The sequence below is a fragment of the Pavona decussata genome, unplaced genomic scaffold (genome assembly GCF_977016875.1).
Source record: "Pavona decussata unplaced genomic scaffold, jaPavDecu1.1 SCAFFOLD_133, whole genome shotgun sequence".
In the NCBI taxonomy this organism is placed as follows: Eukaryota; Metazoa; Cnidaria; class Anthozoa; order Scleractinia; family Agariciidae; genus Pavona; species Pavona decussata.
The window spans coordinates 1,522,169-1,548,901 of NW_028145546.1; the positions used below are offsets into that span (position 1 = coordinate 1,522,169).

Below are 26,733 nucleotides of genomic sequence, written 5' to 3' on the forward strand. Positions count from 1 at the left end.
ACGTATAGCCCTGTATAGCTGTGTATGGTCCTGTATTAAGCTGTGTATTGCATTGTATGGCTGTGTATAGCCTTGTATAGCTCTGTATAGCACTGTATAGCTGTGTGTAGCACTGTATAGGTGTGTATAGCCCTGTAAAGGTGTGTATATCTCTTTATAGGTGCGTATAGCCCTGTAAAGGTGTGTATATCTCTTTATAGGTGTGTATAGCGCTGTATAGGTGTGTTTAGCCCTGTAAAGGTGTGTATATCTCTTTATAGGTGTGTATAGCCCTGTATAGCGCTGTATAGGTGTGTTTAGCCCTGTAAAGGTGTGTATATCTCTTTATAGGTGTGTATAGCCCTGTATATCGCTGTGTAGGTGTGTATAGCCCTGTAAAGGTATGTATATCTCTTTATCGGTGTGTATAGCGCTGTATAGGTGTGTTTAGCCCTGTAAAGGTGTGTATATCTCTTTATAGGTGTGTGTAGCCCTGTATATCGCTGTGTAGGTTTGTATAGCCCTGTAAAGGTGTGTATATCTCTTTATAGGTGTGTATAGCCCTGTATAGCGCTGTGTAGGTGTGTATAGCCCTGTAAGGGCGTTTATATCTCTTTATAGGTGTGTATAACCCTGTATAGCGCTGTGTAGGTGTGTATAGCTCTGTAAAGGTGTGTATATCGCTTTATAGGTGTGTATAACCCTGTATAGCGCTGTATAGGTGTGTTTAGCCCTGTAAAGGTGTGTATATCGCTTTATAGGTGTGTATAACCCTGTATAGCGCTGTATAGGTGTGTTTAGCCCTGCTAAGGTGTGTATATCTCTTTATAGGTGTGTGTATAGCCCTGTATAGCGCTGTATGGGTGTGTATAGCCCTGTAAAGGTGTGTATATCTCTCTATAGGTGTGTCAAGCCCTGTAAAGGTGTGTATATCTCTCTATAGGTGTGTATAGCCCTGTATAGCGCTGTATAGGTGTGTATAGCCCTGTAACGGTGTGTATATCTCTCTATAGGTGTGTATAGCCCTGTAAAGGTGTGTAATATATTATACCGGTGCATCCATGGCATTCTCCTATATGTGTATAGTCCTATAAAGGTGTTTATAGTATGGAATATATTATAATATATTATATATACCGGTGGAACCATGGCATTCTCCCATGGAGTATATACCGTTCCATTGGACCAGGGCGGATAGATTGGACCCAGTGCGCGAGCCGTTTTGCCGCGGCTAAAAGTGAGATTCACAGGAAATTCCTCCGCGAATCTGGAGATATTTTCGGGAAAATGTTAGAGAAACATGAAATAATTACGGTACAGCAGGATATTAAAACTTGAGAAATTCGAAACCTTTTCCGTGAATGTCACCGAAAAATTGAGGATATTCCAAATTTCCGGAAGAGGGTAATTTTATTGGACATAAATGCCTGGAGACGCCCATATGTATTTCATGGTATTTTACGGCCTTTTCGAGTGGAAGAAAAGCGCTGGTCATGTTCTGTGTAAAATAGTTGGCGAGTATTTCGATTTCTTTTTTGCTGATAAATAATAATAATAATAATAATAATAATAATAATAATAATAATAATAATAAAAATAAATATATATATATATATTTACATATTTTATATTTTTAGACTATGGCCTTTATGTATTTTTACATATTTTATATTTTTTATATATGTATATATATTTTATTGATTTATTCACGTGCTATTTCAAGTTTCGCTTGGATCACAGGTTACGCTACGCGCCCTCTGGTGCTTCTTATACTGTGCATACAGATAGTTTTACTGCGCATAATAGTAATAATAATAATAATAATATCAGGAATTTCGTTAAAATGAGCTTTGGTGAATAGCGTAGTGAAACGTTGTCTTCAGAGTCGATTTCAACGACTTCTGCCTGGTACTTTTGTCGCCTTCAGACTGACCTCAGTTCCCTGACAGCACTCACAGTCTGCCGAGCTCAATAGGCCCTCCCTTGCTCCAAACATAAAAAAAAAATAATCTGACATAGGGGCGACCACAAACCACTAATCCTAATGTGAATAACTCCTGACTCGCGGGAATTTCAGAGGTCGATGTCTGGACGACTTCAAACAAAAGAGACACGTACGTTTTCACTTGTGGGCTTTTAGCCTGCGAATGTAGTCGGATTTTCGGCTGTGTGTTCATCACGCCGCCGAGTTGTTGTGATATGAAATAGTTTACCGCGTGTATATTGACAGCTGGCACACACGATATAGAGACAGAAAGAACAGCACAAGATGGAAAACAGTGGAGCCGCCGTTATTTCCTGGCGCGCTACTTGCCTTCAGATTCCATTGGTAAAGACGGTGTTCGAGCGAAATGTAGAAGACGATTTTTTACGAACCTGGCAAGGGTCCTGACAGGCAGGAAAAACAAACGACACATCTTTTTTTGCCCAGCTAAAACCAGTGTTCTATTAAAAAATCTCAGCAAACTAGATATTTCCAGGCTGCAGAGCGGGTTTTTAGTCGAGCGGCCCCATCAGGTACTCCTGTAGTTATAGTTTACAGGGCTGAGTTGCTCGAAGCATGGTTAGCGCTAACCATTGGTTAAGAGGTATTAAAACCTATAGGTTGTCATGGCATTTAACCCGGGTTAGCGCTAACCTTGCATCGAGCAACTGGGCCCGAACGAGAGAGGTTTTTGTGTTCGTAACTCGGCCTCTCACTAGTGTCGGTTAGGGTTTTAAGAACAAAAAAAAGAAGAAAGGTATTTGTTGTAGAGGTAGCCAACTGACGTAAGACGTTACCGACCTGGCTGTTAGCAAACAACTCGTGGGCGAAACGACCGATTACCGATTTTTAATCACAACGAACGCGCTGTGCCACCATGCGATCAAAATTATGCAAAATGACGCCCCACTCAACAAAACTGAGAAAAATTAATCTTTTGATATGCTTTGGAGGACAAAGAAACGTTGCATTACTAAAATGAAAACGTAGGGTGAAAAGTTGGCCACTGAAACGAAAAGGCAACCCGATGAGAAAGATCCAAGTCAATTTCAGTGTTACTTGTGCCTATCAAAAGAAAATTTCTAGTAAATTCTCGCGGTAATTACGGAGACAAGTAGAATCATTTTCTTTCAGTTTCTGGTTGGCCACCATGTTGGTATTTGAGTTTGAGCATATCACCAAAAATTCTCTCTCCGCCGCAATAGACTAGCCGACAAGACGTTTTGAGACCTAGCACTGCCCGATTTCGCCTTAAAAACTCCTATCTTGTCGAAGATTTGTCTTAATTCACCACACACTAGCCAAATGTGAAGATTATTAATTGCCATACGACAAAATATCGGCTAGTTCACGCCGGGCTTCAAAACAGTCTAACGCGTATCTCTCTAAGAAGGACCTCTCTGAGACTGAAAAAAGTGTACCGAGTATTTCCACTTTAGACAGAGTTAGCAATAATGATTACATTATTTTTTTTACTCCTGAAGTGAAACAGTAATAAATTTCACTTTCATTGTTTTGTAGGACAAGACTTCCACGCGCTGGCAAGCTCATCTCCTCGCCGGTCAGAGGTTTTCGGACTGGTCGCAGTGATCCATTCTCTGGTGTTAAGTTCTGTTATTCAAGCTGACAGTCTTGCTGCTTGCCACACAGATTTTTGGTTTATTTTTCAGTTGGACTCACATTAAAATACCAACTTCTTTGCTCTTATGGGACCTGTTTGTGAAACAAAGTGAAGGGCAACAGGAATTAAAAAAAGTGCAAACAATGAACTGAGAAAACAGTAAAGATTTCACAAAGTCAAACAAGACTCTAAAATCTCAGTAGTCAGCACTGCGGAAATTCCGTATTGACTATGAGATGGTAGCTGGCAAGAGTTGGTTGAAATGAAATATTGAAATAGATGATTGGGCACTTTCAGACATCTTTGTAACATATCTATGACAATTTACCACTGCAAATTTACCACCGGAAAGAATGGTCACATATACCTCATATACAAAATGCAACTTCCTGCAGTAAAGGGGCCGCTTACAACGTACGTTTGAAGTGTCCTGTGTGATCACGCGTGTGGTACCGATCCCTTTCTTGATGTTTTAGAGGGTAAGCAAAAGAAGCGAAGGGACGAAAAAGCTTTGAGCAAACAAGTTTTTCTCTGGTCGAGATTGTTTGGTTCTTCCGTTTGGTCCCCTAACTCTGGGAGAGACATAGAAGCCCCACACTGTAAGACCATATACACTAACTCGTGAGATCACCTTTACAAAAAATAAAAATAAAAAATAAATCAGTTTATTTAAGTGTCAATGTATTTAGCGCAGAGCACTAATTGGAGACACTTTCCAGATCGAATTGGAATTTAGAAGTGTTGGTTTTTGAGGAGACGGGAAAACCGGAGTACCCGGAGAAAAACCTCTCAGAGCAAGGACGAGAACCAACAACAAACTCCACCCACATATGACTAGCCTCCCACGCAGTCGTTTTTTAGGGAACTCGTATTACCTCCTCCCCACAAACGGCGTTTGTGGGGAGGAGGTAATACGATTCCCCTAAAAACGACTGCGTGGGAGGCTAAGATATGACAGGAGTCGTAGGAAAATCTGGGAATAGAACCGGGGCCAAATTGGTGGGAGGCGAGTGCTCTCACCACTGCGCCATCCCTTTCCCTCTTGACTATCAAGAAAGCTTGCAATTTAATTTCAGTCACGACGAAAACTACAGAAAACTGAATATTACCATCACCAGCATCAGGAAGAGAATCAAATATTTTTCTCTTCAGTGAAGTTTCCTCCTCTTTCTTGCTTGCAGCAGGGCCTGGGACTTTCGGTCGTGGTAATAGATGCCCAGGTGTAGGAACTGGCTTGTTTGAAAAGTACGGCATTTTAAGAGCCTAGAAACAAACAAAAAACGTTTTGGAACATGGAAACTGAAACAAAATATCTGGAAGTTTTCGCCTTCAGAAAAGATTTTAGGGGGTGTTTACATGTGAAAACTCGCCCCGGTGCGAATTTGATACCGGTATAACATTGTGATTTCATAGCATGTTTACATGAATGGACACTTCATGTCGACAAACGTGATTGTGACGCCCAGGTGACGCCATATTATTATTATTATTATTATTATTATTATTATTATTATTATTATTATTATTATTATTGGATGTCGAATAATGCACATGCGCTACCCGTTCCAGACTCCCGGGAGCATGATTTCATGCTGGAGCAAACAGCCGTACCGCGTTTACATGACACCGGAACGAGTTTTCGTATCAGAATGAAAATCTCGCTCCAGAACAGTTACCGGGGTGAACTGCACCAGTATGACTCACTCTGGTATGAGATTTTGTGCTTGTATCATGAAAACGAATACAGAGCCACAAGAGGGAACTGGAGTGAACTCATACCGGTATGAAAGTCGTGCCGGTATCATGTAAACACCCCTTCAGTTCACTTCACAAATCTCTATGTTATAAGGTTCAAAAACTCTCATCTCTTTAAACCCTAGCCAATACAAGTGCAAAAAAGACTGTTGTTAAGTTTATTATCACTAATGATGTAGGCTACAATAAATAAATAAATTAATTACTTAATTAATAGATACAGTGGAATACCGATTTTTTTTAACCTCCTTGGGAAACTGAAATTGGTTCAAAAAATCGACAGTTCCAAGAAACAGAGGAAAAATCTGACCGAAGCAAATTATCCAAGGGAGACAACTTTTGGTTCGAGGAATCGGGAGTTTCGAAAAATTGAGGGTTTGAAAAATTGAGATTCCACTGTATATAAATCAGTTCCCTAAACATATCTAGGGCTAATATACATGTAGAAATGTTTATAAAAATTGGGCTCCTTTTTTAGGTTTCAAAAACAATGTAATGTAAAAATAAATTGACAAGGGTTCATTCTTGGCAAAAAGCTAACTAAGTGACATTATCTGCCCTTTCACCCTCCTTCTCAAGTCTCCATATTGGCATTCAAAACTTTATGAACAATATTATTGTATAAGATACCTGAGTTGCATTTACTCTGCCAGAAGGGTTACAATCCAGTAGTCTGTCCAGTAGATCTAAAAGATCATCCCCAGCAGCAGAGAAGATGTCATTAAGAGGAATCGCTGGGAATTTTTTAAACTCCACGAAGTCTGGTAAAGATGTTACGCCCTGGGAAAGACAATGATGTAAAATACAGGATCAGCTCTAAATATGTTAAAATGAGCTGTGCACAGCATAGATTGGATTTTTCAGTGAGCAGCAAATTCTACATGTTGAAGTAATATTACTCACCGGCCATGATTCCTCAGACGGCGTACCAAGAGTTTCAAATATTTTGCTTAGTTGATCTAAATCAGAGCTGCCTGGTAAGAATGGAACCTTGATAAAAATGAGACAAAAGAGACAACAATGTATTAATATCTGAAGTTAGCTAACAAAACAGTGAATAATCAAGGACACAAAAAAGTCACATACTGACCTAGATAGAAGTAAGGTAATGTGACGAATGTTACATGAACCTACCCGACGGAGAAGTTCAGCTAGAATACATCCAACAGCCCACATATCAACACCTGTACCATATATCCTTGCTCCAAATAACAGTTCTGGAGGCCGATACCACCTATACATTAACAAACAGAAAGTTTACAAGAATGAGTCCCAACATCTGGATTGCTAGCAAAAGGCTACTTTGCAGCATTAACAATTCACTTAAAATTTATTTGGGGTTAAACTCAGCAAAAAGGACAATTTGCCTGAAGTTCAACATGAAGCATTCATGCTATCATAGTTAAAAAGAGGCAATGACAAACTTCGTTATATGTTTTTGTTAGCATTTTTGGCCTTGACCGTGCACAATAGATTTTGAAATGTGTTGGAGCAACTGACCAATAGAAACGTTCCTGTTAAGATATTCAAATGTAGTGTGAACATTTAAACAAAGGATTGTGCACGGTCGTGGCACTTCCAACAATTATTGCAGTACCATTGTTGTCATGGCAAGGTTTCATAACCAGTCCCTCAATTAACTATGATGCTATCAACCCTTCACCAATTCAAGTTTTCAACATACACCACAAATAGTCTAGCCTTCCCACCTTGTCACCACTTGATGTGTATAAACCTTTGTCGGACTTCCAAAAGATCTGGCAAGTCCAAAATCGCCAATCTTCAGCACACCTTTATCATCAATCAGCAAGTTGTTTGGTTTTAAATCCTGGCAGCATGAATAATAAATGAACTGTTTATCAGAAAACCAACAGACAAGGACATAAACAAGACTGTCTTGTTGGGAAAAGTGGTGCACAAACTACAGATTGTTACCTGTTGTGTTCAGGGTCCTAGGCTCTGCCATGAGATTCAACTCCTTATCCTTAAACATTCCAACTTTTACTGAAATGCTACCTGTTCATATAATACCTAACACAAAACTGTACCCCTTTATTGCACAAAGATAAGCCAAAGCCTCATATTTTTCCAGAAGTAAGCCTTATGTTTGCATTATAATCTCTGTCCTTTTTTATTTACTTGAATTTAATTGCAGCTAGCCTTAGAATTCCAGTTGACATTCTATTTTTTGCACTTTATAGTGCCATATGGCACAAGATGCAATTACATGCTCAATATTCAGTCAATTTGCGTGAAATTTGTACAACTAAAAGATCTTGGAAAGATCTGCACATAGAAGGCATAATATCATGCCCCTCTCCTATACAAAACTTGATTTACCACCCCTGCAAATTTTGCAACTTTTTATCTTTGTACTTTTTATGCCAGGTTAATATCTGACAACAACCAATGCACTGAGAGCTGCAAATTAAGCTATAGTTTAGGGACATACCTAATCTGTACAAGGAACAGGACATAGTTAAACGTTTTTATTTTTTCATTTTGGGCACTTGTCAATTGAATCTGTGACCTCCTCCATTTCTTTTTGTGTGATTTATAGCATACCCCAGAAAATACCTTTTAAATGTTATATCACATGTGGTCTCCTGGTTCATAGTTACCGTTTTAGAAAAATTTGGCATTTCCCTCGGGGCTTAAAGGGTTAAATACTTAAATTTTAATTTTTGTGCCTTTTCACCCCTTTGGTATGCCAATGGGCCCCCTTTTGGGCAGACCCTTCCCATACACCCAACTATATACTTAGAGTACTGCCCTTCCCTCCTCGGCATTGCAAGAATATTATTGACGTGCACATGCAGCCATGGCTTTACTACTAAAAGTGTGGAAAAAGGGCATGACTTACCCTGTGAAGAATCCAGTTCATATGTAGATATTCCAGACCTTGTAACGTCATTAGGATGTAGCTTTTTATGTTTGCAGGACTTAATACAAGACTTGTATCTTTTATCACAACCTGAGACAAAAACACTCAGCAGCTATTGATAGGACATCACACCCAATCAAATTTACCATGTATTAAAATAAACTGCAAATTCAAGTCACTTAAATTAAAATTACCTCAAGATCTGTCTCCATAAAATCAAACACAAGACTAATGTTGGATTTGTGACCAAACACATCAAGAAGCTAAGAAGAAAAGAAACAGTAATACTCAAAATTGCTTCATTATTTTGCTACCCACAGGATTGTTAGTAAAAGTTAATGCACAAACTATCACTGAAAGTAGTTATGTACTTTCAACTATCTTGTGAAATTATTAACCAGTCTAGTTTTTATTTTTCTTTGTCTCAGAATCATAAAATTAATAAAACTTGAAACTTGAACTTGAAACTTAACCATAATCTGGACACACAACAATAAATCAATAGTTCTGGTTTTAAAACTTTCAAACCAAAACAGATTTACACCATAAATTATACATGTATGCACGGTGTAGAAACCAAATGGGAAGAGGATGAATTCATGAGTGCTGAGTGTAAGATGCAAGCACAATGTGGAGGGGAGGGCAGGCTCGGCCCATTTTTCGTATCTCGCATTTGCACCTCATGCTTCACGCACTTTCTAATATCCCACTCCATCTTCGACATCTGCTATGAAGGCTAATACCAGTATTAAGTTCCCATTTCTTTAATTCACAAGATAAAACCAAAGGTATTATATGCTTGACATCATGCCTACCTTTTAATGCCTTGCCTAAAATGGTTATGCAACCATCAGTGTGAATTTCAATCTCGTACAGAGTGTACCTCAGGCTCTTTGGCCAGCAGTTGGTCGCCAGGAGAGACTCTGGGGTACTGGAATTCTATAACTGCATGATTTCTGCGGTAAAACAATGGAAGCCGTTACGGAGCTTATGCAGAGCAGCCAATCAAAAAATTTATTTTTTTTTTAATTCTCTAGAGTCTCCTGGTGCCCACCTGCTGACCAAAAAGCCTGAGGACTCTGGGTACAAGATTGTGTGAATTTTTCTCCTATTTTTTTTAATACAATGTATTCTACACTTCTGACAATAACCATTATGGGTCCCACCTCTCAATAACCTTTCTATTACCTACCCCAATTATGTTTGGATGTCTGAGTTCCTGTAGAAGCTTGATTTCACGTAGCGCAGTTCTGTTAATTCCTACAAATAAGCGTGGTTGATTGCATAAAAGCAACAGTGGGTTGAAACATCATATGTCCTTTAAATATCAAATAGTCATTACTGTCATGTCTCACAAAGGATTGTTGATGACCGCAACAAAACCTCATAGTATTCTCTACACAGATAATTTACAAATTTGAGTTCACAGACCAATGGACACCAGACAAACAGCGATCACGAAAAAAGTTTCAGTCAAAAAATACATAAATGATTAATGTAGATGCCTTACAATCTAACAAATGTTATAGTGATGACTGGTAAAAATAATAATAAACTAAATGGCAACAAATAAGCGCAACCCAGAGAAACATCTATTTATCCTAAGTTTTTTTTTTAATTACTGACCATCTTTTGCTTCACTCCTCTGCCCAAGCTTGATCTGTAAAAGAAACATTACAATAAAATTTGCATAGCTTACGACATAAAGAATCCAGGCAAATCACCAGCTTCCGTCAACAATAAGCCAGTGTACATGTATACTACATCCAAGCCAGCTGGTAGAATTGTTTTATAGATAATTAACCTCATTGAAATTCCGCAGCTGATCAGCAAGATGAGATATCACATGACTAAACAAAAGCCCTATCAAAAACTTTTACAGAGAGACAACACCACAAAAATGTATATTTATAAGAGCTTGAAGCTTAATGAAACGTTAAGATTAAACCGATATGATATGCCATTTTCATTTTGGCTTAACTAGGGAATACCCCGCCACTCCAAAAGTAATCCTGGAAAGAGTGGCTACATGGCTACGCAGATACCACGTAGAAGTACATGACTGTATGACTTTATAACATGTACAGGAAGAAGTGATTAGCTGCCAGCTATGGATTGAAGTGCTTCAGGTTGTGTAGGCATATAAACCTTAAGCTTAGCTTACCTTCTTCACTGCTACAATCGAATGAGTTTCCTGATCTTCGGCTTTATACACCGTCGCAAACTGCCCAAAAAATTATCTCTTTTAGAATATACAACTGTTGGACCAATCAATGAACCTCAGATATTATCGTATTTACCTGTCCTTCGCCCAAGAAGTCAATCTTCTTGTAACGTTTCGAACGTCCCTCCATTTTGTTTTCATGATATGGGCTGTGGTGGGCCTGAGTACTAGCAGATCACTTTAGAGCCCAGTGCCCAGGACGAGCCAAATTAGTCTCCAGAGCCCGCGCGTACTTGTTAGGTTCGTTATGTGTGGGGACATGGACATATTTTAGGCCGCTTTGTTATCTTTCCATAGGAATTTTAAATTTAACTGATTCACTTCTCTTATGAGATTTTCGGGAATGGGCAGCAAAGGATGTATGAACAAATTTTGGTAGAAGCAGGAGCCAGTACGTACAAGTAGAGAGTAGAAGTAGCAAATCACTCAGGGCTTTTCGCCGTGGAGAAACTCCCTGCTAACTCACCCGGCCTACGTTTATAATTCTTTATCAATATGTGAATACGTTTCTTCATTTAGCAAATGTTGGTCTAGTCTCCTACATAGTCTTTTAAGGGAGTTGTATATGGGAAGAAATAAACGACTTCACCCGTAACACCCGTAAAGCTTGTATTGGCCCTGAGCCTCCAGCATCAGGCCATTTCATACCAAAACGTTGGATTAGAGGATGTTTCTTGGTGCCAACTCCCCCTCCAAGAAAAATAGTCTCCAAAGTCCAAAAGTATGTATTACGACTGTCTGTGTACCGTATTTTGCTATAGACTGTTACAGTTCGGGTCGAGTTTTGAACTAAAATGTACCCATCCTCGGAGATGTGTGCATAATTAACGATGGACGTATGTGCATAATTAACGAGGACGTATAAAGTGGATTATAATTAACTATTAATGTATAATTCTGATCAAGTATACACTGAGGAATAAATAACTACTGACAAACAAGTTTGTTAACTGAACTTATTATTTTGAATATTTCATGCTGTTACAATACTTTACAGTTTTCGGGGTAATATATAAAAGGCAAAGGCTGGCGAACGGTCTTTTTTCAAACTGAAAAATGACGAGCGGTGTCATTTGCGGTAAGGCTGAGACTGAGTCTCGAGCTAGCATGAGATTATGAATTTTTCCTCCACCACCCTTTGCCTTGGTCTGTGGTTTCCACAGCATAAGAGGCCTAAAGTCAAGTTACCAAAGCCAGATTAACGAAATTCCAGATTAACGATTTTCAGCTCAGGCCTCGATTAATACAACTATTAAACAACAGTACAAAAGCAACCATACCTTTGCAAAAGAGGAAATACAAGTAAACTTACATAACTTTCAGCGATCGAGTTAAACTCACAGTTATTGCTCAACTACTGCATATGTACATTAACTGTTGGAGCAGCAGGATATTACCGATTTGGGGCGCAATCTGATTGCTTTACGGTAACCGACGTCATTTCCTATTTGGATTGCCCACATGTTTCCTTTGGATAATCGGCATTTTATCCTGTGCTTGACTATATTATAAAATTACTAAACAGAAGAAACGCCCTCGAAATTATTTATACAATTTAAAAAGTTGCAAAAAGAAAGGCTAAATTCAGGCTTGAAAGGGATTCGAACCCATGACCTCTGCGATACCGGTGTAGTGAACTACCAACTGAGCTATCAAGCCAACTGGGAGTTGGTCATATTGTGAGTTCGTAATATACCCGTGGAGGAATGATGAATAAATGGATATGAAGAACCTAGAAAAAAGCTGCTTACGAGGGTCTTGCTTCTATTTAGTCTTTCACTCGCAGTTGAAATTTGTGTTTCGTATATTCATATTTATATATTATAAATCATTTACACCCTTAACTTATCTTAGTGACTTTGACATAGAATTCAAGAATTCTTTAACTTATGCTTTCATTTGTGCTTAATCTGTAGTCGACACAAATCTAAAGCAGCTTTTATGAAGGAAACAATTTTAAAAAATTTAAAAGCTGTGTTTAACTAAACAGCTTTTAAACGTATTTAAGCCTTGGTGTGAATGGGGCATTATTTGATCATTTCCTCTCAACGACTTGTGTTGATCCATCAGTGCAAAACCGCCAGCTACGCAGGCTATAGGCTATAGTTTTTTGTGTCTGCTTTTCCTTAAAAAATGTCCTGGGTAAGTTACTGAAAAATAAATCAGGTACGCTAAAAACAGTAAAATGAAGTCTTATCGGCTCTAAATATTCCAAGAAGAGCACAAACCTAAAGGTTGTAAGTTTGATTACTAGAACTATCCAAACAAATCAAATAGTAATCATACTACGCCAAAATGTATTCGCACATGTACATTAAGGTATTACACAGCAAAAAAAAGCTGATATCTCTGGCCAACTTAATTATTTTCGTCTCTTTTACTACTGTAACGATCAGTCTTGCTTTCTATAATTTATTATCTCGAACAATGACATGGTCAAAATATATTACACAACAGGCTCTATAACTTGCTTGTTGGCCGGGTAACAAATTTGCGTTTAGCAACACAACAACTGTGGATCTTTGTAATCTTTCATTATCATTATATATATCATCCAACGCTAGGAATGTCGCTACCATCATAGCGGATGTTTAAGTTTCCTGTAATATCCTTTGGATTATCGAATTGTTTTGCCTGGCAGTTCTGAAACGTAACAGACAACGTACGACGTGTAATCACAGCATACAACAAACCAGGATAAGTGGTTTGGTATAAGGTAAAGGTTTTAAAGTCCCAGTGGCACACACCCATATAAAAATCCAGGCAGTAAAACCCACCACCTCCCCCCACCCAACCCGGGGGATATAGCCTTAGTGAAAATCTAAATACAGTTGGATACTCCCAAAATAATATACCGAGGAGGGCATTTTCGGGAGGTGTTCTGTTCAGGGCACGCGGCCCGTTTGGATACCGACTGAGCCGACCCCTAACACTTCACTGCACCAATTAATTAAGAGTTCCCACATATCTGAGTTGCACAGTGGACAAGAAACATACTCTTGACAAAACGTTCTAGTGTGAGAGAAAATTTCACTGTCATATTGGAATTGTACATCGCGCATTATTGAATTTTCCCCCATGCTGAGATCAGACCATGTATCAAGTGGTCGCTTATCTCAGGGTAAAAAATAGAGAAATCTTCAAATTATCAGCCCCCAAAGTGTTCATGGTCGTTCTGTGACGTTCCAACTGTCGGCGGGGCGGGATTTACAAAGTTGTAATAGTGGCCGCTTATACGAAGTAGTCCTACAGGTTTGACTGAATCATTTTTTGATGATAACTCGGACTGCAGTAATTACCGCAATTTTATTCCCTTGTATGACAGATAACGGGAGAAAAGTTCACATTACTGCAACTTACCATCGTCGAAAGCTCTTTCTCAGTGATCTGCAACATTACTGAAACAAGAAAGAAAATGACACATATATGACCATCTGTTAACAATATAAAACACTTTCTAATGAAGGCAAACTATAGAGAGCAACAAGGACACCACACCGGCTTCAGGGTGTTGCCAGAATCTTACAAATGCTCACAGGACTGAATAACACCAGAGTGGCTGCCAAGGAGAGCTGCTTTTCCCTTCACACGACACTCACACGTGCCACAAGTGGTCCTGTTATACGGATCCACTTCTCCATACGCATTGCCGAAGATGATTTTGGAATCCTCAACCAACAGCTTCCACAACGAGTTTGTGGAGATGGGGTTAAAAACATTACTTGTGACCACCACTTGCAAGGACAGTGTACCGCTCATGACCTGGGGCTACCACTACCCTGGTAGAATTGAAGACGTAATTTCACCACCGTAAAGTGAGATTTGAGTGCTGACGTTTCGAGTGTCGGCCCTTCGCTCGAAATGTCAGCACTCGAATCTCTTTACCGCTACAAAATTACCTTATTTACTCTGTTGATAAAACCAAATATTTATTAATGAAGGGAAGTCACCATTCACGCGAATGAAAGCCGCTCAGCAGTATTTCCTGAGACACACTTTACGTTTCGAATTTGGGGACCTAGGGCGATACAGTTAAGAGGTTTTGAAATCCTTTAAATTAATAAATATTAAATGGTGACGTTTACAATTAAGCCCAAACAACTTACCTCAAGTGACCAAAATTCAATGTCACGTCATCACCGATCAGCACAAAAGGAGCCCAGTGTTTAATGTCACTGAAGTTGCCAGATTCCCGCATTTGTTTCATGGTCTGGTGGAGAGCCTTACTGGCACGTTGTCCTTCCGCCAAATGCTCGTAGAAGTATCTCATAAACTGCAGAGTGGCTTCGTCACTAATGGCCCACAGTGATGCAAGGACACAACGAGCACCGGCACCCAAAAAAGCACGGGTAAGACCCACCACACCCTCAGCCTTAATCTTCCCTCGGCCGCTATGGCAGCAGCTTAAGACAACCAATCTTGCTCGCAGTTTGGCATTTAACACATCAGCCATAGTCAAAAGGAAGTCTTTCTCTTTGGGTCTTTCATTGGCCATCGTTGGATTAGGAGACAAGAAAATTTCACCAGTTTCCGCACGGCCATGGGCTGCAATGTGTACCAAGGCCACTGAGTTTAGCCTGCTCAGCACTTCAGCTTTTGTTGCCTCTTTTCCAGTCAGAGGTTTGATGTTCAGAATAGCGCCGATCATTTCCACCTCCTCTTTGGCAGCCGGAAGCTGCAGGATTCTACGTCCTCTGAAAAGGATACCTTCCACCCATGGATCACCAACAAGTAGTGCACCAAACGTACTGTGGTATCCCTTAGGACACTCTGTCATCAGCCTCAAACTTGTCAGTGTAGGAACCAGCCGAATTGTGAGTGTTTCAGACAAGTACCTCGAGTGTTGGTCCAGAAGTGCGGCATAGGGAACCAAAAATAGTGGACCATCAGGAACAACAATAACTTCATCGCTTTGTAGCAGATGTGAAATCGGTCCCAGGACCACATCGGACAACGCCTTTAAAGCATGGCCTTCGCCTTCTGCAGATGCCTTTGATTTTTCATCCCGATTTTGATAAGGCACTTCTTCAGATTCTTCATCTGCTGGCCCATCCAAGGAGCGATTCTCACACATGACTTTTTGATAGACTCCAATCTGTTTGTATGTTTTGTGGGTCAGAGATTCCAAACTATCACTGATTACCTTATGCTCAAACTGGCAAAGATGTCCTTTTTGCAGCACCCAGAAGTTGAGTACACTGGGGGCTTCAGCAAGAAATATCGTTTGCGATGGAGGGTGGCTTGAAATGGAAGAGATTGTATTCGTCTTCTCAGCAGAGACTGGATGAACTGATTTTACGGCGTACTGTGATTCCATGAGATCCATCAAAGCCTGTGCACGCCCACGCTCAGCTGTAAAAAGCGCCTCCACTGTCTTGTTCTGTGCTAACTGAACAAGCCATAATTTTCTGTAGATAGCCTTATGTTCGTTCCGGAAGTCGATTTTCCATTTGTCATTCGATTGAAGAAGAGCCCTAAGTTCATCCAATAATCGTACACTACATTTATAAAAATCCTCAGCTGTACAAAGATCGTCGGGAAAGTGATCATTACCAAGCCTTGCATATGCCGCTGCTTCAAGCATTTTGTCTCCAGTTTCTTTAGCGATACTTAGAGCTTTCCGATGGTGCTCGACAGCTGTCTTGAAATCTCTACGCCGTGAATAAACAGTTCCAAGGGTCTCATGTGCGAATCCTTCTACCTCTTTGCTACCAACTTCTTTAGCGATACAAAGAGCTTGCTGATAGAAGTCGATAGCTGCCTTAAAGTTACCAAGGTATGTATAAACATTACCAAGGTTCAGATATAAATTTCCTTCTGAGTTCTTGTTCCCAATTTCTTTGGCGATATTAAGAGCTCGCTGATAACACTCGGTAGCTTTCTCATAATCCCCTTCATAGCAGTAACTATTACCAAGCGCACAGTATACCTCTCCTTCTGAACGTTTGTTCCAAGATTTTTTAATTATCCTAAGAGCTTGCTGATGTAGCTTGATAGCTGTCTTGAAATCACCAAGAGAGCTGTAACTACTACCGAGGTTCCTATAAACGCTTCCTTCTAAATTTTTGTCCCCAACTTCTTTACTGATACTAAGAGCTTGTCGATCGAACTCGATAGCTTTCTTGAAATCACCAAGAAAGTCGTAAGCACTACCGAGGCTCCCATAAACGTCTCCTTCTGAACATTTGTTACCAGTTTCTTTACTGATACTAAGAGCTTGCTGATAGAACTCGATAGCTGTCTTGAGATCACCAAGAGACTCGTAAGCACTACCGAGGTTGTGATAAACGATGCCTTCTAAATCTTTGCTCCCAACTCCTTTACTGATACTAAGAGCTTGCTGATGGAACTCGATAGCTGCCTTGAAATCACCAAGAGAGTGGTAAGCAAGACCGAGGTTCCCATAAAAGCTTCCTTCTGAAGCTTTGTTCCCAACGTCTTTACTGATACTAAGAGCTTTCTGATGGAACTCGATAGCTGTCTTGAAATCACCAAGAGAGTCGTAAGCAAGACCGAGGTTCCCATAAACGTTTCCTTCTAAATCTTTATTCCCAACTTCTTTACTGATACTAAGAGCTTGCTGATGGAACTCGATAGCTGCCTTTAAATCACCAAGAGAGCTGTAAGCACTACCGAGGTTCCCATAAACGCTTCCTTCTAAATCTTTGTTTCCAACTTCTTTGCTGATACCAAGAGCTTGCTGATGGAACTCGATAGCTGTCTTGAAATCACCAAGAGACTGGTAAGTACAACCGAGGTTCCCATAAACGATTCCTTCTAAATCTTTGTTCCCAACTTCTTTACTGATACCAAGAGCTTGCTGATGGAACTCGATAGCTGTCTTGAAATCACCAAGAGACTGGTAAGAACGACCGAGGTTCCCATAAACCCTTCCTTCTAAATCTTTGTTCCCAACTTCTTTACTGATACTAAGAGATTGCTGATGGAACTCGATAGCTGTCTTTAAATCACCAAGAGAGTGGTGAGCATCACCGAGGTTCGCATACATGCGTCCTTCTAAATTTTTGTTCCCGACTTCTTTACTGATACTAAGTGCTTGCTGATGGAACTCGATCGCTGTCTTTAAATCACCAAGAGAGTCGTAAGCACTACCGAGGTTCACATAAACGCCTCCTTCTAAATCTTTGTTCTTAACTTCTTTACTGATACTAAGAGCTTGCTGATGGAACTCGATAGCTGCCTTTAAATCACCAAGAGAGTTGTAAGCACTACCGAGGTTCCCATAAACGCTTCCTTCTAAATCTTTGTCCCCAACTTCTTTGCTGATACCAAGAGCTTGCTGATAGAACTCGATAGCTGTCTTGAAATCACCAAGAGAGTCGTAAGCACTACCGAGGTTCACATAAACGCCTCCTTCTAAATCTTTGTTCTTAACTTCTTTACTGATTATAAGAGCTTGCTGATAAAACTCGATAGCCTTCTCGAATTCACCGAGGAGATGGTAATCAAGACCACGGTTCATGTATGACGTTCCTTCCGAACTTTTGCTTTCAACTTCTTTGGTGATACTACGAGCTTGCTGATGGTACTTGAAAGCGAGCTGGAAATCACCAAGAGAGTGGTAATAATTACTAAGGTTCACATCTGGCTTTTCTACTAAATATTCGTTTCCAACAGATTGAATTGTTTCTTTGTCGCATGTTCTTGACGTGATATTTATCATATGTATCGCGTTTTTCGTAATTCCAATGTAAGAAGTCATGTAACGTTTCTAAATGAGCTCGATAAACATTGGTTGAAAGTTAATAGGGGATGGGTCATCGATGTCATGCAAGGAAAGAACAATGGAATTTAGTGAGGATGAATACTTTGGCACTGGGCATTATGAGATATATTGCAGTTAGTTTAGGATACAAAAACCATTACCCGCTGATAATTTTAAGAGATAAAGTATAAATGTAATTCCGAGTAAACGCATTGTGTCAATGATATGGACAACAAATGCAAGGAAACGTTGGTGTACTTAATTGTTATATTTCGATATGATACTATATCATCTTCAGACTAAGGTGACAACAAGTAGCTATAATTTAAATACTGAAAGATGGTAAATTAGCAATTTAAAACATGCACATGAAAATAGAAAACAAGACGTTAATGTCAGGAGAATAGACATAGTTCTCTGCTCGCTTTTAAACCATTAATATTGTTTAAAGATGGTTCTAAACGCTTGATATGGTAGGCTTCTTTGTATAGTAGTAAATTCCAATTAGCATCGTTGTCTATTATCTTTGTGTTAACACGCACGATATGGGTGAGATATTCTTTGTTTATTGCAGTAGAAGGTGGGTTGTTGTTAGTAAAAATGTCCGGTAGATTGTGTAAACCTTGTTTGTGTTTGATCTGATCACAGTAACGAAGATGTAATATTAAATCAAACACGAGACACAGTGTTTCATCACATATCAAACACCGGGTTAGTGTTGTCTTTGAATTTTATGTTAAACATTTTTGAATAAACTTGAAACTTGAAACTTGAAACTAGTTACACGGAATGCCCACAGGGCAGGCCGTGTCTAGGTTTGGGTCGGGTATCTTTTTTTTACACAGAATGCCCGCAGGGCAGGCCGTGTCTAGGTCTGGGTCGGGTATCTTTTTTTTTTCTTCATCGTAGCCACAAATCTGCACATTAATTTATGCATTAAACTCTGTCCTCTCCTAGTAAGGATGTATTGTTCTGATTGTCTTCAACAGAAGCGGCCCAATCAAAATCTATTATTCAGGCACATATCACGAGAGAGGAGACCCACTCATCCCTTCCTGTGCGACGTCAAATCATTAATTAATTTATTTATTAAACCTAGATTAAATTCTCCCCTCTCCCAGAAGGGATTTATTGTTCTGATTGTCTTGAACAAAAACGGCCCAATCAAAATCCATTATCGGTGCGTATATCACGAGGGAGGGGACCCACTTATCTCTACCTGTGTGACGTCAAAGCAAATCATCATTTGGAAAAGTTGTTTTCGTTCAATGGCGGCCACATGTATGAATTTAAGACTCTGATCTGCCGTTTTCAGAAAGAAAACAAACCTTTTTCAAGCGGTAAATCGAAATAATAACTTCTGAGTAGTACTCGACAGTTTAAATAGTGGAAATTGGGAGAGTTCACAGCGAAGAAATTACGCTTTCACAAACAGATCAAATAATTGCGAAGAAAGCCAGACCAGTTTCAAAGGGGTCATGACGTTATTGCAGAGTAATTTAAGGTATGATTCCCAGTAACACAACGATAAAATATCACGCAGTCTCTCTGAATAAAACCGTTTAATTATTACGCAGGATGCCCAGGGGGGCATACCGTGTCTAAAAACGGGTCGATTTCTTTTTTTTTTTTTTTCTTCGTAGTAGCCACAAATCTGCACATTAATTTATTCATTGAACTCTACCCTCTCATAGTAGGGACGTATTGTTCTGATTGTTTTCAACAAAAGCAGGCCAATCAAAATCCATTCTTGTCGCTTATATCGCGAGGGAGGGGACCCACTCACCCCTACCTGTGTAACATCAACGCATCATTTGATTTATTCATTAAAACTGGATTAGATTTGTGGCGCCATATTTTTAACATGTTGTGGACTCAAGTGTGCCGTTTTCAAACGGAAATTTAATCATTTTGAAGCGGTAAGTCGAAAGAATAACTTCTAAGAAGCACTCGACATTTAAAACGGTGGAAATTGGAGAGTTCCTGGCGAAGGAATCGTGCTTTGTTGGACAGTCCCGAACCACGATGGGAGACTGAAAAAAAGTCATTGAGAAGCTTACGTTATCATAATGGAATTAAGTACGTAAATTATGATCATCCGGGTGAGTGTAGTCCTGAGAAGGACTGTTTGTGGTGACTTTGACTGACGTTTCGACAACCTGAGCGGAAGTCATCTTCAGAGTCAAGTGAATTGTGGAACATCAGTAGGTGGTATATACGTCTCTGGTTGTTAAACTGATTGGTCAACGAAGTCCAGATGTTATTGGTCGTTTGTCAGTAAGCCGTGATGTTATTGGCTGTGAAGACTGTAAAAAGTGATTGGTGCGTTTCGATCCGTCTTTTGTTAGTCAAAAAGTCCGTGGGTCTATTGTTAGTAAAATGTCTATTGTTTGTTTGTTTCGTTGTAGTTGTCAATAAGTCGTTTGTACGGTGCAGGTAGTTGTAGGCAACGGTTGAGTGGCGTTTGTTCTAAGTTAGTAAACCAGCTTTCCAGAGTGAGTCGTTGATAGTAATTTGTACTCGTCCGCTGACAAAGGACGAGTGACTGTTGTTATGGACAAGACAGACTACTACGACAAAATGGACACTCTAGTTAACGACAAACAGACATACGAAGAACTGAAACGAGACCCGACGCCATCACTTCAACGTAAACTCAACAGTAAACTACTTGACCTTAAGAAAACTGACGTTATTGACATACAACGTTACAACAGACTGAGGTGCCGCGTACCGCAACCACCTAAACTCTACGGACTACCAAAACTACACAAACCTAACATACCCATGCGACCCATAGTCTCGTTCTGTGGGTCCCCGACTTACGGACTATCCAAATACTTGACTACTATACTGAAACCGTTGACAAACGAATCCCGACACAAACTGCAGTCTACCGAGACCTTTATTGACGCCATCAAGACGGTACAAATACCTGACGACTACAAACTTGTGTCTTTTGATGTGAAATCACTGTTCACCAGTATTCCACTTCAACTGGCTCTAGACTGTACTGCTACCGCCATCAAAAAAAACTCCACGACAAAACTGCCACTGCCTACAGATGACTTAATGGACTTACTGAACCTCTGCTTAACGTCCACGTACTTCCAGTACAACGGAAAGCACTACAAACAGTTACACGGAACAGCTATGGGCTCACCAGTTTCTGTTGTTGTAGCAGAAATTGTCATGCAGAACATCGAGGAACAAGCCCTAGCAACCTACAAACGGACACTACCGCTCTGGTTACGGTACGTAGACGATACCTTTACAGCAGTACAGAGAGACGAAATCGACGATTTTCACGAACACCTTAACAGACAGAACGCTGACATACAATTTACTAAGGAGATCGAAGAAAATAGTAAAATACCTTTTCTAGACTGCTTAGTTACCCGTAACAACAACGACAACAAACTAAGTACTACGGTTTACAGGAAACCAACACATACTGACAGACTACTGGACCTGTCATCCTACAACCCTCAGGGCCGTACATAGCGCGGGGGCAGAGGGGGCAGCTGCCCCCGCCAGGATAACTCAATTTGTTTCTAACATCACACTGATCACAAGGAAAATCGACTAATTGACTAATTGAATGTGAATTCCAATAATTATTTTGGAAAATCTTTTGAGGCAAAAGCCAGTACCGCTTTTCTGATGAAAATAATGATTTTGTCAGTTTGTGCTGCCTATGGTTTAGAATTTGGTGTGTAAATAAAGACTGACAAGCCTACGCCACTTTCTGGCGCGTGTTTTAGTCTTTTTAAATCTAGGTTATACAAGTATTTTTTTTTTCAGCGATAAATTGGTTTTAAAAGCCTGCACTACTCGCAAGTATTTGTAGCGGGTTTGGATTTAACCATCATATGTTCATCATCCGACAGGTCATTTGCGCCTAATGATTTTTTAGTTTCCTCTTTTGAATTCTCTTCGTTTTGAATATGACCTCTTATTCCGTGTGTTCAACGACGGTGTTTTTATGCCACAAAGGGCATTTCAGCTGGGTTTGGTTTGGCTCTTTTAAGTGCTTGATAGTTTTAACTGCCTTTCTTGTTGAGATTTGTGTAGTGTTAGGACAGAAATTAATCATTGCTTGTATCATGCAATGAGCTTCATTCTGTAATTGTTGTAATGCCGGGCCCGACTATTAATGTTTGTCAGAAGGAGTTGTGTTTCTTGGCACGGCTATTTGGTTTTTTGGTTCTCTAGTAATCGTTGTAGCGTGTTATAGAACTATGCAACGTGTCAAAGTAATACTGAAAAGGCTTGAATTGTATTTAAATAACGACTGTGTTTTTGCAAATGCTTCGCTCCACTGATATAGTGCGTTTGTATTGTGGAAGCTCAGTGATTTTCTCCCTTTGTTTACAGCAGTGCATCAACTGTGTTTTGAAATGAGAAACAATATTTGCTTCAAGCTAAACAAAATGTTAACTCCATAAAAAGTCATGACAATTTAAAACAAAAAGCATCGATGTCTTTTTTTTTTGCTCTAAACGTCGTAGAGGCAACTTTCTGTGTAGGAGTGAAAGCAAACTTAATGTCCAACTAGAATCCCTGTCTGCATACGGGAGACCCCTGTGAGGGGTGTGCGGAGTTTGCCCCCACAGACAAAAAATCCTAGGTACGGCCCTGACCCTACTTCTCACAAAGCAACGACTATACAGACCTTAACAAGGCGAGCACAACTGGTTTGTGACTCACCTGACAGACTCGCAGACGAAAACAACTACTTAGACAACATTTTCAGCAAGAACAACTACAACAAGGACTTTGTTAGACGTAACACTTACAAGAAGACTGAACCTAACGTCACAAACAACGACGCGACTCCCGTAACTACTGTAACTATACCTTACGTAAGGGGCACTTCTGAGACTATCGCACGGATTCTACAACCCTACAATATCCGTGTAGCTCACAAACCTATAACCACTTTACGACAACTACTGACGAAAGTAAAGGACAAAGACGAACCTAACCGCAGACAGGGAGCAGTTTACAAGATCAAATGTTGCGACTGCCAGGCCACTTATATTGCTGAGACCGGCAGAAGTTTAAACGTACGACTCACTGAACACAAACGAGCAACTAGAAATGGTGATATCAACAATCACATTGCTGAGCACCATTTACAAACGAACCACAGAATCGACTGGGACTCTGCCAAGTGCATTACCTACTGTACAAATTACTATCAACGACTCACTCTGGAAAGCTGGTTTACTAACTTAGAACAAACGCCACTCAACCGTTGCCTACAACTACCTGCACCGTACAAACGACTTATTGACAACTACAACGAAACAAACAAACAATAGACATTTTACTAACAATAGACCCACGGACTTTTTGACTAACAAAAGACGGATCGAAACGCACCAATCACTTTTTACAGTCTTCACAGCCAATAACATCACGGCTTACTGACAAACGACCAATAACATCTGGACTTCGTTGACCAATCAGGTTAACAACCAGAGACGTATATACCACCTACTGATGTTCCACAATTCACTTGACTCTGAAGATGACTTCCGCTCAGGTTGTCGAAACGTCAGTCAAAGTCACTACAAACAGTCCTTCTCAGGACTACACTCACCCGGATGATCATAATTTACGTACTTATGACATGACTCCTGGGTTCAAACCATTTACAATAATGGAATTTCCGATATTTCCGGTGAGACCCTAAGTAACCTAACACAAGGGAAACAACATAACGCGATCTTCGTGACTCAAACTATTCCATTAGCAAGGATAGTTTTATCAATTCGGCGAAGCATACAGTTGGAATAAATGAATCAGCCACAGCATCTCGCGTAAATGCCAGTATAGGCATCTTGTTTCAATTGCAAAGGGAGGATAGTTTTTAAAGATCTCCGAAGCATACAATGGGGAATAAATGGGGCTACATTAAGCATTCCGTGTAAATGCCATTACTGGGGCATCTTGTTACTCGCAATACCCGCAGGGCAGGCCGTGTCTAGGTTTGGGTCGGGTATCTTTTTTTTACACAGAATGCCCGCAGGGCAGGCCGTGTCTGGGTCGGGTATCTTTTTTTTTTCTTCATCGTAGCCACAAATCTGCACATTAATTTATGGATTAAACTCTGTCCTCTCCTAGTAAGGATGTATTGTTCGGATTGTCTTCAACAGAAGCGGCCCAATCAAAATCTATTATTCAGGCACATGTCACGAGAGAGGGGACCCACTCATCCCCTCTTGTGTGACATCAAATCATTATTTGATTTATCCATTAAACCTAGATTAAATTCTCCCCTCTCCCAGAAGGGATTTATTGTTCTGACTGTCTTCAACAAAAACGGCCCAATCAAAATCCATTATCGGCGCGTATATCACGAGGGAGGGGTCCCACTTATCTCTGCATATAATGTATCAGACCCTCGATTTAGCCGTTTATTAATGGATAAATTTGTTGCATATAATATGTCAGACCCTCGATTTAGCCGTTAATTAACATCTAAATATAAATTTGTTCCATATAATGTATAAGACCCTCGATTTAGCCGTTAATTAACGCCTAAATTTGTTCCATATAATATATCAGACCCTCGATTTAGCCGTAAATTAACCCCAAGACACAAGCCGCATGCATCAATGACTGTGGGCGCATTACCAGGGAAGGACAATGAAACAATGAACAATGAAGCTCATCGACCAGGGTTTAATAGCCTTCTATTGCAGATACGTGGATGACACACTCCTTTTCATAAAGCGCAACACAATCAACACTATACTGGAACACTTTCACAAGTTTGACCGAAATATCCGCTTTACCTATGACTTATTCGAAAATACCACTCCGCATTTTCTGGACATCAACATTGCTAATGATGGCCTTGGCATCTACAGAAAAGATACTTTTACCGAACAGTACACTAATTTTGACAGTTTTGTCCCCTGGCGACATAAGATTTCTTGGGTTAGAGCACTGATTGACCGCGTATACCGAATCTGCACTCCTAACAAAATTAAAACTGAACTCAAACTAATAAGGAAGTTTTTATCATGGAACGGTTTTCCTAAACGTATTGCGAACTCATTAATTGACCGCTTTGCTACTAACGCCCAGAATAAGGCCCTAAATCATAACACCAACAACACCAACGATACCCCACGCGACAACCAAGAGTCAACTATCTGGCTTACCATACCGTTTGTAGGTGACCTTACAACACAGATTGTTAAGAAACTTAAGCGTAAGCTTCGTAGATGTGTCGTCGATCCAAATGTGAACATCCAAATAAAACAGAAGACCAAAAAATTATTTTTTTTCACAAGCACTAAAGACAAAACACCGCCACTAAGTAAATCAAATGTTGTATACAAATTCACTTGTCCCGGCTGCAATTCCTCGTACATCGGCAAGACAAACAGAACTCTGCTTGCCCGTACACAGGAACATGGGACCACGGACAAAGAGAGCGCTATATATAAACATCTGCGCTACTGTGATCAGATCAAACACTTAAGTAGTAGGGAATTAGGGGTTCAGGAAACGGGGGGAAGGGAGGATGAGTAAACAATAGCCTAGAGGATGATGTCATCAATAAACTAAAAATAGAGAAACCGGGAGGAACGGAAGGATGAGTAAACAATACCCTAGAGGATAATGTCATCAAAAACGATGACATCATAGGCTAAAAATAGAGAAACCGGGAGGAACGGGAGGATGAGGTAACAATAGCCTAGAGGATGATGTCATCAAAAACGATGACATCATTAGCTAAAAATAGAGACAAGGGGGCATGCGTGGGACACAAGAGGTGTAATTTCCCGGCACCAGTTAGGCCCGATTTTTGTGGAGGAATCTCATTAATATGTGGGGGAATAAATTAACGACGATGACGTCATCGTCTATTGTCTTGATCACTCATTATAGGATGACATCATATTTTATTTTAGCCTCACCAACAGGTTATGAACTGGTTTGACAGGTTTATCAATGATGTCATGCTCTATTTTTATCTTATGGCAGTCATGGTCGGTATCACCGGTTTGAAAGGTTTTTGAAGTTATTTTTGGATACATAATGTCATAGTTAAAAATAGATTAAAATGATGTAATAGAATCATTTTTAACCACAGCGATCTATAGATTTTTCATTATAAAAGAGCTGAAATTTTAGGAATATACTAACATCTTGAACAACCAGCAAATAGAAGATACGTTTGTTTTGCTGTTCTGAAATCATGTGTAACTCAAACAAAAGTGGAAATCTGTTCATAGATGAGATTGAACTTCAAGCGCAACGTTTGCGGAACAAGATTGCAGAGATCATACAAGGTGAATTTGCACGAGAAATCAATCGTCTCGTTTATGAAGAGGCAAGTCGCTGCTGTGAAGGTTGTGAGATGGATGACCCGAGTCAGCTTCACCATGAGTGTATGATGACCGAGGAGGAAGAAATTTGGATAAGACATTATGAATCAGCGAAAGGACATTTAAATGTTGACAAACTGTGGACGATGATTGAAAAAGGAATTTTTACGAAATTAGATGTTTATTTGCAAGACTCATGGCTGAAGTAT

At 39.9% G+C, this 26,733-nt stretch overlaps 2 protein-coding genes across 2 annotated transcripts in view; both read right to left on the reverse strand.

The window, feature by feature from the left end:
* Positions 1-2,883: 2,883 nt before the first annotated feature.
* Positions 2,884-10,611, reverse strand: LOC146468125 (cyclin-dependent kinase 7-like). Its single transcript, XM_085124826.1, has 12 exons — positions 10,524-10,611; positions 10,388-10,447; positions 9,850-9,883; positions 9,416-9,483; positions 8,418-8,486; positions 8,203-8,313; positions 7,049-7,167; positions 6,474-6,573; positions 6,243-6,329; positions 5,970-6,119; positions 4,694-4,847; positions 2,884-3,676 (listed from the first exon to the last, which is right to left on the reverse strand). Exons 1-12 carry the CDS (start codon positions 10,575-10,577, stop codon positions 3,645-3,647), a joined length of 1,038 nt encoding a protein of 345 aa, XP_084980952.1. The 5' UTR covers positions 10,578-10,611; the 3' UTR covers positions 2,884-3,644.
* A 784-nt stretch (positions 10,612-11,395) lies between these two features.
* The window catches only part of LOC146468126 (uncharacterized), a 41,697-nt gene continuing 26,359 nt past the window's right edge, over positions 11,396-26,733 (reverse strand). The window contains exons 25-27 of the mRNA XM_085125142.1: positions 14,554-18,008; positions 13,808-13,845; positions 11,396-13,090 (exon numbers count right to left, since the gene is read on the reverse strand). Coding sequence (XP_084981268.1) covers positions 13,827-13,845; positions 14,554-18,008 — 3,474 coding nt within the window. The 3' untranslated portion in view covers positions 11,396-13,090; positions 13,808-13,826. The remainder of the gene's footprint in view (positions 13,091-13,807; positions 13,846-14,553; positions 18,009-26,733) is intronic.